The sequence below is a fragment of the Uloborus diversus genome, chromosome 7 (genome assembly GCF_026930045.1).
Source record: "Uloborus diversus isolate 005 chromosome 7, Udiv.v.3.1, whole genome shotgun sequence".
NCBI lineage: Eukaryota > Metazoa > Arthropoda > Arachnida > Araneae > Uloboridae > Uloborus > Uloborus diversus.
Window position 1 is genome coordinate 71,443,237 of NC_072737.1, and position 14,651 is coordinate 71,457,887.

At 34.2% G+C, this 14,651-nt stretch overlaps 1 protein-coding gene across 1 annotated transcript in view; it reads right to left on the reverse strand.

The window, feature by feature from the left end:
* Positions 1 to 14,651, reverse strand: part of LOC129226734 (fatty acid synthase-like) — a 271,075-nt gene that overhangs the window by 179,328 nt on the left and 77,096 nt on the right. Inside the window, exon 10 of the mRNA XM_054861363.1 lies at positions 3,908 to 4,212. Within this exon, the coding sequence (XP_054717338.1) occupies positions 3,908 to 4,212 (305 nt within the window). The remainder of the gene's footprint in view (positions 1 to 3,907; positions 4,213 to 14,651) is intronic.

Sequence of the window (14,651 nt, forward strand, 5' to 3'; positions counted from 1 at the left end):
TTCCTGTAAATGACTTATAAACACCTAAACTGTTAAAACTACAGGTTGCATTTGGCACCTTTCAGGGATGAAACGCTTGTTCACCAGCGGCACCCATTAGAGAGCCGAAATTGCACCCTTAGCTAGGGTGAAAAACTGCCTCTCTTCACCCAACGTGCACCGGAGATGAAAGACCCTAGGTGAGAAAAATGGCAGCTTTATTGCTTCCTATAGCAATCCCCCCCCCCCCCCCATGATTAGGACTCGACCGATGGTTCAACAATTTAGCCATCGGCATCGGCATCGGCGGCCGATGCTAACTTGCGGGAAACATCGGCCCATCGGCCTTAAAAAACATCGAAAAGCCGATGGAATTGGCGATGTTTTTGAAGAAAAAAAAGGACCCTGGCTGTTTTACTTTTCAATACAAGGTAAAGGGAGTTATTGTTTTCATATAAAATTGTTTACTTAAATTTCAGTATGAATTTCTATTTTAGTCCCCCCTGAAAGAGGTTTTAATACTGCATTCAGGTACCAAACAAGTTGATTATTGCGTTGTTTCTCGCCGCTGGATGTACGTATGTATCTCTCATAAGTCATAACTCAAAAATGGTAAGCTAAGGGAGGATAAATTTTCGCATGTGAGGTGTGCGTACGTTCCAGTTGTGCACTTCCCTTTTTGTTTTCAATCGGGTGTTCCGAAAAGGCTGTTTACTCATTTTTTGTGGCTATTAATTACTTATTTCAATGCAAAACTAATATAGCGTCTCAGACTGACGATCACTTGTTGATATATTGCCGAATTGGAGACCATGGAAACAAATATGAGATGGCGAAACCGATTTCGTTTCATTTTGTGAGATTTCCGTTGAACCGACGGTAATTTTTAATTTTTCGATATTTGTAATATGAATCACAGTAATGCAGTCTTTTCAGTATCGCTTCGGCGGAGCTACAAGTCTGGGGCATGTCGAAATACATTTTGGGACATTATTTCTCTATCACAGAAGTTTCAAAATATTTATCATAAGCATTTTTGTAACTCCTACGGTGCCCCTATGGTTATGGGCCCTCTCGCACAATTGCGACATTTGCTATATTTTAAATCCGCCACTGCACGTCAAAACAAACTCGGGTGCAAGTTTTGAAAGAGTTTTTCTGCTCAATGTTTATGATTATTTTGAACTCTATTTTTACAACTATTTTTTGAATTTTCGAGAACACTTGCGTGCCCCTTCTCCCACTCCCTCAATTTCTGAAATTAAACTCCAGTTATACGTCTGAGTTGTTTAAAGTAACACCATTCATGAAATTGGAGATTTTTTTTCAAACTTTATCTATTGTTTAGAAAGAATTTAGAGCATTAATTTAAGAAATTGATTAAAGACGTTTTGAATGGTGACATAATTCGGAAATCAAAGGGACTTTTGAATTTGTTTTTTATAAGTACTGAAGTAGATTTAGAAACTCTTCCTAGGCGTTGGTGGTAGCGGTTCTGTACTAAAAAAATGAGGCCGAGGTTGGGGCCAAAGCGTGAGCCAAAGGTTTTATACAACTTGTCCTCGAACTTTTAAATCATACTACGTACGTATGAATTTTCAACTTACTATTTCATAACGTTTTTGAGTGACACAAATTTACGCGCATGAAGACATTACAAGAGAATTTGCGATAATTAACTGAGGAGGAGTTCAAAATGGGTAGTTCGGTTATTTATATGTTCTTAGGTACATATATATGTACAGATGTGCCGAAAAAACTTGTGAAGTATAAATTGGGTGATCGTAAAATAGAAATTCAGGTCGAAATCTGACTTTATTTATTTATTTATTTATTTATTTATTTTTTTTGTGATTACAATTCCTTATTCGTAGAAAGGAAGTAAAGTGAAATGAATCAATGATCCTTTAAATCCCTGACAATCTTATCAATTTATTTCTGTTTGATTTTTTTTTTTTTTTTGCCATCGGCCAACGACATCGGCCATCGGCCATCGGCAATCGGCCATTTGGAGGAAAACAATCGGCCATCGGCCATCGGCCATCTTTGAACAATCGGCCAACAATCGGCATCGGCCCATCGGCCAAAAAATGCCATCGGTCGAGCCCTACCCATGATGCGTGCGTTTTTGAATACAATTGTGTTTTATTTATTTTGATTTACATATACGAAGTTTTGACACATTTTTCACATTGAACTAAGTTCTGATATTAAAATTTGTAATTTAAGACATTTGATCACATTTCAGACTTTCCAACATAGTTTAGAAGTGTTCATGACTTTAATTTATCTGTTCGTGCACTACTTTCTTATATCCACTTGGATTCCTCAGTAAATAATAGGTTGTTGATATCTACTACAGCATGGTCCGTACCGAAAATGAAGAGGGTAGGTATTTATCAATCAATTGCCGGAACAACCAGAAATATTAAGTAACATTAGAATCATGGGAAAATAAAAGCGTTTCATAAACGTTTAAAATTTTAATGGAGAGTAACATATCCATACTTATTATAGGATTCGACATTTGAGTATCCTTATGCTATAAGATACACTGAGAGAGATTTCTTTTTAAACCGTTTTTTCCCCCGCCTTTGCTTCTCTGTTCGTTTCCTCTACGTAGTTACTTCATTGAGAAGGAAGTAGACATTTGGTATATCTGCTCACATTGATGCGTTTTTTATTCCGGAATTAGTTATTCAACTATCAGCTGATTTAAACGTTTTTATTTTTAATGTTGTTGTTGTTCAAGATAGTACTGATAGATAGTTTTAGAGGTAACGGTTTTGCAGGATATAAATGGCAAGACATTAAATGTTTAATAAGGTAACCGGAAAAATAAGCAGTTGTCAACATACTTTAAACACATTTAAATATGTTCAAAAGCCATAAGAGCTACAATATGATCAAATGCATTTACTTACACGAGATTTCGAAGATTATTCCACGAAATTTTCAGTTTTCTACTTCATTCAATGTGAAAGTAAATTTCTTTGCAACTTCCTTCGTCCGTCATTGAAATTGATGTTGTCGTTGGACGATATTTCAGAGCGCATGCGCAAGCGAGTAGCCCTCCTATTGAATGGTCATTTAGCACTTTTGTTAACGTCATTCACCCACTGAGGAACCAAAAGCACCTTAACGACACTTTCTAGCCTCCGTTGCACCCTGAGGCACCGTTTTTTTCACCCTAGGGTGAAATATCTACCCCTGAGGCACTCCTGGTTTTAACAGTGCTCTTCATTTTCGGTACCAATCGTGCTGCAGTAAATGTCAATAACATACTTACGAAGCATTACTGCACGAAGAGAAAAATTAAAGTCGTGAACACTTTTAAACTATATGTTGGAAAATTCAAATGTGATCAAATGCCTTAAATTACAAGTTTTAATCATTTTCAGAACTGAATTCAATGTGAAAAAAGTACCAAGGCTTTGTTTTTTTTTAACAAAAACAAAAAATAATACACGCAATTGGATCCGAAAATGCACACAACATTGAGGGAGGGGGGGGGGGGGAGGATCAGCAACAGGAAACAGAGATGGTGCCATTTTTCTCTCCAAGGGTTTCATCTTTTTACCATTGGTGCACGTTGGGTTAAGGGTATCAGTTTTTCACATAAGTAAAGGGTGAAATTTCGCTTCTCTATTGGGTGTCGCAGGAGCTACAAGCGTTTCACCCTTGAAAGGTGTCAAATGCAACCTGTAGTTTTAACAGTATAGTGCTAGCGGCGACAAACAGTGGCTAGTAGGATACTGAGACTTCCGAAATTTCGGTACAGTACTGAAAGAGATGGGAAAAGCCCTATGTTTTATTTATATTAAGTCATCCTCTGCACAAATTAAAAGGTTAAAAAATAGCTGGAATACTCTAGCACTCATTTATGAATTCAGATGATAAATTTTAGAAGAAATGAAAGTGCCCTTACCTTCCCAGTGACTGCATTAAGAATATTACGTTATTTTCCTCATTTCGTTTCATAAGCCCTATGTAAGAAGCATCAGCACCAATGACTCTTTTAAGTATAGATTGCAGTAGAAAATGAGGTCCAATTTCTATCGTGACTGCATTCGAAGGAACTTTTTTTAGAGCATCGTTGAAAAGAACGGGAGACATCCAATTATGAACAAAGTATTCTGCTCCTGCTATTTTACATTCCTCGTCATTCCATTCTTTTTCTGGATAACTAGAACTTATCCACTGTCCAGTTCTTTGTTTAGGATTGGGAATGAGCTACAAAAAATACAGTGTTAATTCACAATAATTCTTGAGGAAAATTCAATAATTAAAAAAAAATTGATGAAAAATAAATAATATTAATACCCGGAATTTCTATTATAACTAGGATAATATATCAATATCAGCAAAAGTTTCAATTTAAGATCGTTCCGGCTAATAAATGAAAAAATTAAGACTGTCTCCTTCTTTTCTCAGAATTCTATACAGGGGTTATATTTGCTCATATTAGTTAAAATTAGAGACATTTGATTTGTAAAACTAATACTTTTTTAATTGGTAGACAATACAAAAAAAAAAAAAAATAATAATAATAATTTAATTTCGAAGGCCGGAGCGATTTTTAAATGCATATATGTACCTTCAATTTTAATAGCACAACATGCATTGAATTGACTTCATTTAAAATTTTTAAAATCAAGTTTTGCGTTTATGGATTCCATATGATTCATGTTCACCTTTGACTTTTATTCGGAAAAGTCAAAAAAAAAAAAAAAAAAAAAAAATACTATTTTAAAAATCTGAAAAAATGCATTTTGTGTTTACTGTTATGTTCAATATTTGTGCCAAGTTTCAAGTGAGACAAATCGGGATATCAGTCAGATAGTATTTAAACATTTACTATTTTTCAGTGTTTTTCAAAAGCCAAATACAAGGCTTATACACTGTTAAAAAGAATCCTGAAATTTTTTTTAAGTTACTGGCATCGATGTTGCCAGTAACGTTTACAGTTAAATCCTATTTTACTGTAAAATTTTACGTAGAATAAACGACAGTTAAAAATCGCAACATGCGAGCAGCAGTTTCGACTTTCGTACTAATAGACTGTTTTGCTGACAACCATACCGATTGAGAATAAACGAGTAAGAGGAAGTACGGAGTAACCTGCTTCGCGCTGTAAGTTACGTGGTGTATCAATCCGTGCTGCAATCGTTTATTTTTTCAGGAACAATTTACGGTAATTTTTTTCTGTTCTGTAATCACTCTATTTTACAGTAATATTTACCATAAAAGTTCCCTGGATTCTGGACAGAGTACCGTACACTGTCAGAAATAAACGTGGCGGATGGAAACCCTTTGACTTCCTGAGGTGAAAACACGGTACCTCTCTTTAGTACAGTAAAAATAGGGGTCGGACCCTAACATCCAAAAAAAGTTTAAACCCGTTGCAAATTGTTTATTACATCCTCCATAAGAACAGGGAAATGTCCAAACCCATTTTAAGTCGGGTTTCGGAATAGAAAGCATCTAAAAATTGCTATTTTGAGGGGTGTTTTCGGAACTTTTAGAGTGCATATCTAGTGGGTATATTATTTCATACTAAATTTAAAAGCATTAAATAAAAGGTGTTCACCTCTAAGAGGGATATCACAATCCCCCAATGCTACAGAACCTATATTTTTTCATGCATATTTAATTAGATATAAACCAAGCGTTTGCACCTTCCAAAAGCGATGGTGCACCTATTCCTAAAGCTAAATAAAATAATACCCGAAATCTCCTCCCTCCCTCTCTCTTTTCATTTCAAGTAGAAATATTATTTCATATGAAAATGGCTTAAATTAGGGCTGCCCATCCCACAATAACAGTGGCTCACCCCTAAAACGAAAGAATACCGTTGAGGATTACCTCCCGCCCCCCTCTGTGGCGGCACGTTTCATGAAATAGTCAGAAAAATTGCACTGAACTGTTTTTTCTTCTTCTACTATATTGATTTTAGCAATATTTAAAATCAAAATATATAGTTTACGTTACATACAGGGTGTTCCGTTTTAACCTGCAAGATCCTTATTTTCGCAACCGTTAGTTCTACACTGTTAAAACCAGGAGTGCCTCAGGGGCAAAGAATTTCACCCTAGGGTGAAAAAAGGCCTCAGGGTGCAACGGAGGCTAGGAAGTGTCGTTAAAGTGCTTTTGGTTCCTCAGTGGGAGAACGACGTTAACCAAAGTGCTAAAAGATCATTCTATAGGAGGGCGACTCGCTTGCGCATGCACTCTGACATATCGTCCCACGACAACTTCAATTTCAATGGCAGAAGAAGGAAGTTGCAACGAAATTTAATTTCACATTGAATGAAGTAGAAAACAGAAAATTTCGTGGATTAATCGTCGAAATCTTACGTAAGTATCTGATTTGATCATATTGTAGCTCTTAGGGCTTTCAAACATGTTTAAAAGTGTTTAAAGTATGTTGACAACTGCTTATTTTTCCGTTTACCTTATTAAACATTTAATGTCTTGCTATTTGTATCCTGAAAATATTTTACCTAAAACTATCTATCAGTACAGTTTTGAACAACAACAACATCTTAATATATAAAAATCAATGTCCTGAGATAATATATATACATATATGCATATATATATATATATCAACGCACAGCCAATACTGCTGAAACCTCAGACTTGAAATTTGGCAAGTATGTCCACATGATTACGAAAGTATCCACTAAGAAAGGATTTTTCGAAATATCAATTAGTTTGGGAGAAATTAATTAAAACCCCTTAATTTCTGTGAAACTAAAACCTGTAATTGAAATTTAAATCCCTTATTTTCGACGGCTTTCCTCCATTCAAATCATTATTCAGTACTTCATCTCAACTTTTGTCGATAGCGAATTTTAAATTTGATATTGTATTTGTTTCTCACGTGATTCTTCGAGGCTTTTCTCAAGTCAAATAATAATCTTCCTGTCTTTTGCTTTCATTTTTTCAAAACTAGAAACGAAGTTTTTAAGAACATCATCACAGGCGGGCTGTCCTTTTGAATTTGAAAGAGTGCAGTTTCCTGTAAAAGTTTGTTTTGCAATAACCGTTAATAAGTCACAAGGACAGACATTAAAAGTAGCAGGGATCAATTTAAGAGAAGACTTTTTTTCACACTGCCAATTTTATGTATTGGCCGTGCTATGGTATTATACTTGCTCCAAAGTCAGTTCATCAAGCAGCTTAATAATTTTAGCACCAGAAAAAAAAAAAAAAAAAAAACTAAAAATGTTGTATACAAAGAAGTTCTTGCTTAAACATAGGTATAAGAATAAAATGTGGATGGCCTGTGTTTGCAAAGATAATCAATACTTTAAAAGGATCGTTAATAACAGTTAAAGATCGGTTAAGGACAAGGGAATATATATAAGGAGTTCAGGGGCCCCGGGATCCTCCCAAAATTAGAAAAAAATATAGGTAATAAGCAATTATTATAGGGGATTTTCGAAACTAGGTGCACCAACAACTCTTAACCCCTGCTAATTCCATTACCCGAGCAATGCCGGGTACGGGAATGCTAGTTAAAAATAAAAACGTTTAAATCAGCTGATAATTGAATAGCTTATTCCGGAATAAAAACCCATCGAAAAAATGTCTATTTCTCCTCAATGAAATAACTACGTAGTGTAAACGAACGGAGCAGCAAGGGCGGGAAAAAAAGAAAAGAAAAAAAAAAAAAAACGCGTGAAAAGAAATCTTTCTCAGTGTTTGACTCATGACTTTCATATCGTGTTTTGGTTTAAGTATCTTTCTTTGGCGTTATTGCATGAAGTGAATATAGTATCTACTCTTGTTTTTATTTCCAATCTGACGAAAAACTTCACATTAAAAAGGAGGGCTTTTAGATTATTTATCTTGTACGCATAAGGGTACTTAAATGTCGAATCTTATAAAAAGTACTGATATGTAACGCTCGATTAAAATTTTAAACGTTTATGAAACGCTTTTATCTTCCCATGATTCTAATCTAATGTTACTTAATATTTCTGGTTATTCCGGCAATTGGTAGATGAATACCTACCCTCTTCATTTTCGGTACGGATCATGCTGTAGTAGATATCAACCACATAGTAATTACTGAGGAATCCAAGAGTATATAAGAAAGTCAGTGCACAAACAGACAAATTAAAGTCATGAATACTTCTAAACTACGTTGGAACGTCTGAAATGTGGTCAAATGCCTTGAATTACAAGTTTTAATATCAGAACATAATTCAATGTGGCAAATGTATCAAGACTTTTAATTTTACAATTGTACAATTGTGTTTTGTTTTTTTAAATCAAAATAAACAAAACACAATTGTACTCAAAAACGCACACAACACGAGGGTGGGGGGCGGCAAAAATCGTTATAGGAAGCAATAAAGGTACCATTTTTCTCACCTAGGGTACCATCTTTCACCTCCGGTGCACGTTGGGTGAAGGGAGCCAGTTTTTCACCCTTGCTAAGTGCGCAATTTCGACTCTCTATCGGGTGCCGCTGGTGAACAAGCGTTTCACCCCTGAAAGGTGCCAAATGCAACCTGTACTTTTAACAGTGTAGATGTATACTTCTAGTTGGGAAAATGTTCAAAAAAGATGCAGAGTTAAGATATTAAAAGTTTGAAATAAAAATTAAAATGTATTTTTTTTTAATTTTATTTTTACTTAAATAATAATTTAAAATTATGATAGAAAGAAAAAAATGTTTTAAATATGCTAAAAATTTGCATTTTATTTAGGTTAATATGTACAAGCATAGAACGTATAATAAAGAAGACTAACATAAATCACACCATGGCGTGCTTTGATCGTATATCTGCATTTGAACTAAAAATGGTCATGTGTTTGTGTGAAGTGATCCTATGCAGTTTTGTTACAAAGCATTGATTTTTACGGCATAAAAACAAGTTCGTTCACTAAAGAATTAGTTTTAATTATTAACCGGATTAAGGAGATTTTCGTTTATCTAGATACGCAAAGTTTACTGTATGATAGGGTGTGCCAAACAAATGAAAGTTCGAATCTTGATTTGAGATACCCGGCAAAAATTACGCATTTATTATGTACAATTCTCATATGAACTATTATCAAGTTTTGAACAACTCCTTGAAGCACTCGACCATGGCTTAAATGTCTCCCAAAATAGGAAAAAATGGTCAATTGTTAAAACTTTTTATGAAAATACGATTCATTATTTCCCTAATACCATTCAAATGCTTCTTTTTAAAATTATCTCCACATATTTTTATAATTATTTACCTTTTGTACTGTTTTTAGTTCGCAAATAAGCTGAAAAGTTTCGCGAAGTAAACCGATCATTGACTTTTTTATGCTGTTTTTGTACATTGTACTGTTTCTTCTTTTACAGTCCAGTTATTTATTAATTTTTTTTTTCAAATTATGTGCCCTATACAATGTTTAGTTGAAAATGCAATTACATTTTATTCTAGTTATAGTGCAGAATACACCACAAGGAGGAAGCTGCATTTCGTGTTCCATTCAAAACTCCCCGTCTATTAAGCGACAGTATTCCAAGCGACAAGTATACAAATATTTTATGATGTTAAACAGGTTTATATTTTTGATGCAAAGTTTAAAGTTAGTCTTATGACTCAGTATTAGCACTGATATTCGCGAGTATAGTGTTTTATACAAACCCATATATTGCTTTTTTTTACTTCCTTTTACAAAAAAGGAAGTATTGTACTCGCGAAAAAAATTTCATTAAAAAATCGACCTTAATTTCTATTTTGCTAACCCCGGAATCAATGTTGAGGTTTTTTTTGGATTCGACCACACATGGATAAGTAAATGCCTAAGAATGTATAAACACGCAAAATATGCATTTTGACGATTCCCGAATTAATTACAACAAGTTTTCTCATGACGTTTGACGTCTGTATGTACCTAAGTGCATATGTGCGTATATGCGTATGTATGTTGCATAACTCAAGAAAGGTATGTCCTGGAAAGTTGAAATTCGGTACGTAGACTCCTAGTGGGGTCCCGTTGTGCGCCTCCCCTTTTGCTTGTATTCGGATGTTTCTAAAGTGGTCTTTTGCCCCTTTTGGGGGGGGGGGGAATCATTGTTGATTTCGATGTAAACTCAAGTGCTGTTATAATTTGGCGGACACTTGGCGATATATCGCCAGTATTTTGGTCGCCAATTTGGAGACAAATTTGTTTTTTTTTTTTTTTTTTTAATCTGGTTTCAATTTGGCAACTGTTGATGACATTTAGAGACTAAACTATTGAATGACATTAAAATTGCCAATAATGGGAAAATGACATTAAATTGGAGTAAAAGGAAGTCATGTGATGCAAACATCAGCTCGTTTTCGTTTTTTTTTTTTTTTTTTTTTTTTTGTATGTTCTGCATTAACTGAAGTTTAAAAGTTAGAATTTGGTACCCCCATGTGAACCATTTTCTTATCACAAGATGACTTGTTTCATGAGATCACATTCGGGTCAATCCTCTCTCCAAGAAGCAATTTGAAACAAACAAATTTTTATTGTTTTTGCCTTTTCTTGTAAACAAGTTACTTTTTTCCCGAGAGATTCATTCCATAAGAAGACAATTATTATAGAGTGTTTTGAAATTAAAGAGTTTGAAAGGAGGTAATTTTTAAATCATTGAATTTTATGTAACGTGAGTCACGAAAAATTAATTTTTTTAAGAGTTTTAAATTTTATAGCTTGTAAATTAAAACATTTTTACAGTTTCTTCTACTCATTTTTGTACCTAAAATGAAATTATGGGCGAATTTGTTTTTTTTTTCTTTTCAATTATCTGTTTTGAAAATTAGCTTATTTATATTGTAACGTGAGTCATTCATAATGTGCGTCACAGCCAATACAAGATGACATTAACTTCTCAATGGTATATAATGTACCCTAATGTTATTTTAGGGGCTAATGGGAGGTTTTTATTTATACACACGCCTTTATATGATTAATAGTACGTACTACCGACGTTAATCAAATAACAAAATTTTATTTTAGTCTATTTTTTCATAATGTTTTAATTGTTACAAGAATCAATATTTTGCCTTTCAGGCTTCTAATATGCAAACATTATGTGTTCCACATGAACATTTTTGTCTTCTGTAATTCTAAAAGGCTTTTTCTACCAATAAGTCGCGCAATACGAAGAGCGACTTTACCAAGAGGGGTTGCTTTGTGGCTAAGCGCGTGCATGATTGGCGCGTAATCGCTCACTTCATTTTCTTCCCATTCTTTTTTTTTTATAAACTTCTGCAGAACCAGAACCAGTACATGAGCGGTTAGATTACTATGCAAAACCCTTTCGATGCGTCGTAAAGACAGCCCTCCACCCCCCCCCCCCATATTTTTGAAATGTTATGACAATTTAAAGCCTTAGATAGGGTAGTTATGAATGATTATACTTTCTTAAGCGTTTCTTATACCAAAGTTATCTTTGAAAGAATTCATTTCGAATGTTTTTTCTTTTCATTTTGTTTGCGTAAAAATTTAGTGACCTTTTTAAAACTAGTTTTACCAGTTTCTTTATTTGATTTCAAAATCGCACATTCCTTGCAGTATTGTTAAAATATTTTATGTGATTCCTCCATGCATTATGGTGTAACATTCAAAATATTACCCGTTATTAGAATTTTTTTCGTGGATATTTAGTGTAAATAAAAATTACAACTTTGAGAAATGAATTAATCAACTTTAAAGCATTAACAGGGGTGCCCACTTAGAGGGGGGAGGGGTCATGGTGTAGACTGCGCCATTGAAATTTTTAGCGGAGGATGTTTTAGGGAGAGTTTTCACTTTCTAAGGGGGAGCTCTTGGTTTTGAGGGGGAGGGGTGTCTTAGCGATATTTAGGGGGGGGACATCCTTGTTTTTAGGGGGATGATCACTCCTGGTGTTAATATGGAAAGATAGAAGAAAGAGCGTTTCAGAAAACTTCCAAAACCTGATTGCAATCCTTGATAGCAAAAACTTGGAATTTGTCAGAAAAAAATTCATCCCCCGCCCTCTCCCCCAGAGAGAACATGCTTTAAACTAACAAAGTCTGAAATTGTATCTCTGCACTTTAAAAAAAATATATATATATATATATATTTATTTATATTAAAGAAATCTTTTTTTTTTTTTTAACTAATAGAGGTAACTCTATTTCAAAGAATAAAGGATGTTATCTTTTTTTTCTTAAAAAGGGAAAGAATGCAGAATACAATTTGCAGATGTTATTATAGTTATGAACAAATAAGTTAATTATTAATTTGGTGAACTTAATTGTGAATAGAAAGGAAGAATTACGTTTTTTAAGTCTTAGGGAAAGTTAAGTTATTTTTAAAGTTGAATAAATACCTTTGTGTAGAAAAAGTAAAACTTAGAAATAACAATGTAATTGAAAAACAAAGTTGTAGATTATTGCATACCCGTGTCTCGGGGTTTCAAGGAACGCCTTTTTGAAGGCAAAATAAGTGAACTTGTAGATGAAAAGACATCCGATAAAAGCCCGTTGTCTTTTCATCTTGTGGTTTCTTGAAACCATTTAAAATGGTCTTACTTCATTTCAAATTGTAGGAAACAAAAAAGAAAAATGCTGCATTACATCTAACCTTACAGCAAAACAATTCATTACATTAATTCTAATAAAACTAAAACTCTAACAGAATATAATTCAATATGCTTATAAATGGGTGTGAAAATTAAAGTGATTCATGCATGACATTTCTGTAAGTTCAAGCAATTAACTATTTCTTAAAAAGCTACAAATTAAGCAGTGCGTCTATATTTCGATTTAATTATTGACATTAATATAGCAATCACATATCTAAAGCTACAATTCAGAATTTCTAGTCACTTTTACTTTATAGTTATTCATATTCATAAGAAAGTAACAAAAAGTAAATTTAAATCCTCTTTGCACGCAGCAAAACCCTGGCGGGCGTTGCTGTCGCCAAATGCATTCAAAAGCTTGCCAAGCTAAGCGCACACAAAAACGAATATAAAAGCAAAATTTAAAACAGTAGACTGCGTTTACAGAGGTATAATTAAGTGATAATGACAAAATGAATGCATAGATATCGTATAGCATCTAAATAAGCAGATTGTATAAGGATATTGAGCAAAAAAATAAGCATAAACAGTATGGATGCTTCACTACCGTAACACAAAAAAAAAGATTGAAAAATAAAGAAAGGGATTTTTCCAGAAAACAATTGCACATGCATATACACTGGTGTGCAAAAATTAAGGACGAAGTCGAAAAATTAGCATGTCAGCTGAACGAAGAGGCAGAGCGGACAGAAAGACCAATCAGGAGATTAAGTAAGGTGATGTACGGTAGCACATGCGCAGATATGCAGGCAGACGTAATGGGGGAGTGTCTGAGTAGTATAAAGCATGTTGTCGGTGTAAGATCAGTATTTCTGCCAAAGAGATTGCACGCCGTATAGCAGTTAAAATCACACCGAGTTGCTGCCTCAGCGAGAAATGGCGAAAGATCAATCTGTTAGACGACATCTGGATGCTTTTACCCGAGGTCGAATCATTGGGAAGTTGGAGGAAGGCCGCAGTGTGACAAGTGTGGCTGCAGAGTTCTGAATTGCTCACAGCATCGTTTCACGACTTTGGAGCAGTGGTTGGAAAAACTACATTTTTTTTGTAGCGAACTACAACTACAACTACTTTGTTACAAATGTAGTTAACTACAACTACAACTACTTTTTTCAAAATGTAGCAACTACAAACTACTTTTGAAATGTAGTCGCTACTTCGCTACTTTCCAAAAAATAAGTAAATAAGGTAGGGTTGTCCCTCAAAAAAAGAAAATCAATTTTTCAAGTCGCATACACTCTTGTATTTTTCCTCTTGCGTCAAAACAATTGTGAGAAAAACTTTCATATAATTTGCACAACGGCAATCCGTGCTGACTTGCACCTGAAAGTGTAAAACAGTACTTGTATGCTAGGACAAATCGGGGGGGGGGGGGGGGGGGGTCAGGACTGTTTAGAAACTTGAAAATTCTGTTGATAAAACGTTGCCCTGTACCCAACACCCCACATGTACCACAAGAACATTTATTCAAATTAAAAACATTTAGATATGTCCAGAAATGAAAACAGTCGGAAAAAAACCGGAAAATTTCCGAAAAAAACGGAAAAAAACCGTTTTTTTCCGAACAAATAAATTTCCACTTCGGAAAAATTGAAAAAAAAAAAAAAATTTTTTAACTTTTCAAGGTTTTGATTGGAATTTTCAGCAAAAAGTGATTACAAATTTCTCACGCTTAAACTCTGATGCAATTTCCTCCCCCCTCCCGTTTTATGTTAAATGCTGTCTAACGTTAATGCAAGTTGTTGTATGACACTATAATTTGCATATAGATCAAAAAATGTTTAATAATACTTTTTACAAAAACGCTTAAAAATTAATCTTAGTGAAGAATTTATTTTCCTTCTTCATAAAACAAACAAACATAACTTTAATCACAAAACTATGTTTCTGCTGACTGCGAACCAAATGTACAAGGTGCGGCAAAAAAAAAAAAACAAAAAAAAAAAACGGGCATGCCGGGGGGGAGGGGGGGAGGGGCTCTAATATTTTCCCATGGAAACCGACTTTAGTACAGATTAGAGCTTATAAAATTTTACATTAATGGCTGGAGAAAAAAAGTTTTTACTTTTTCACAAAGAAAAAAGGATTAAAA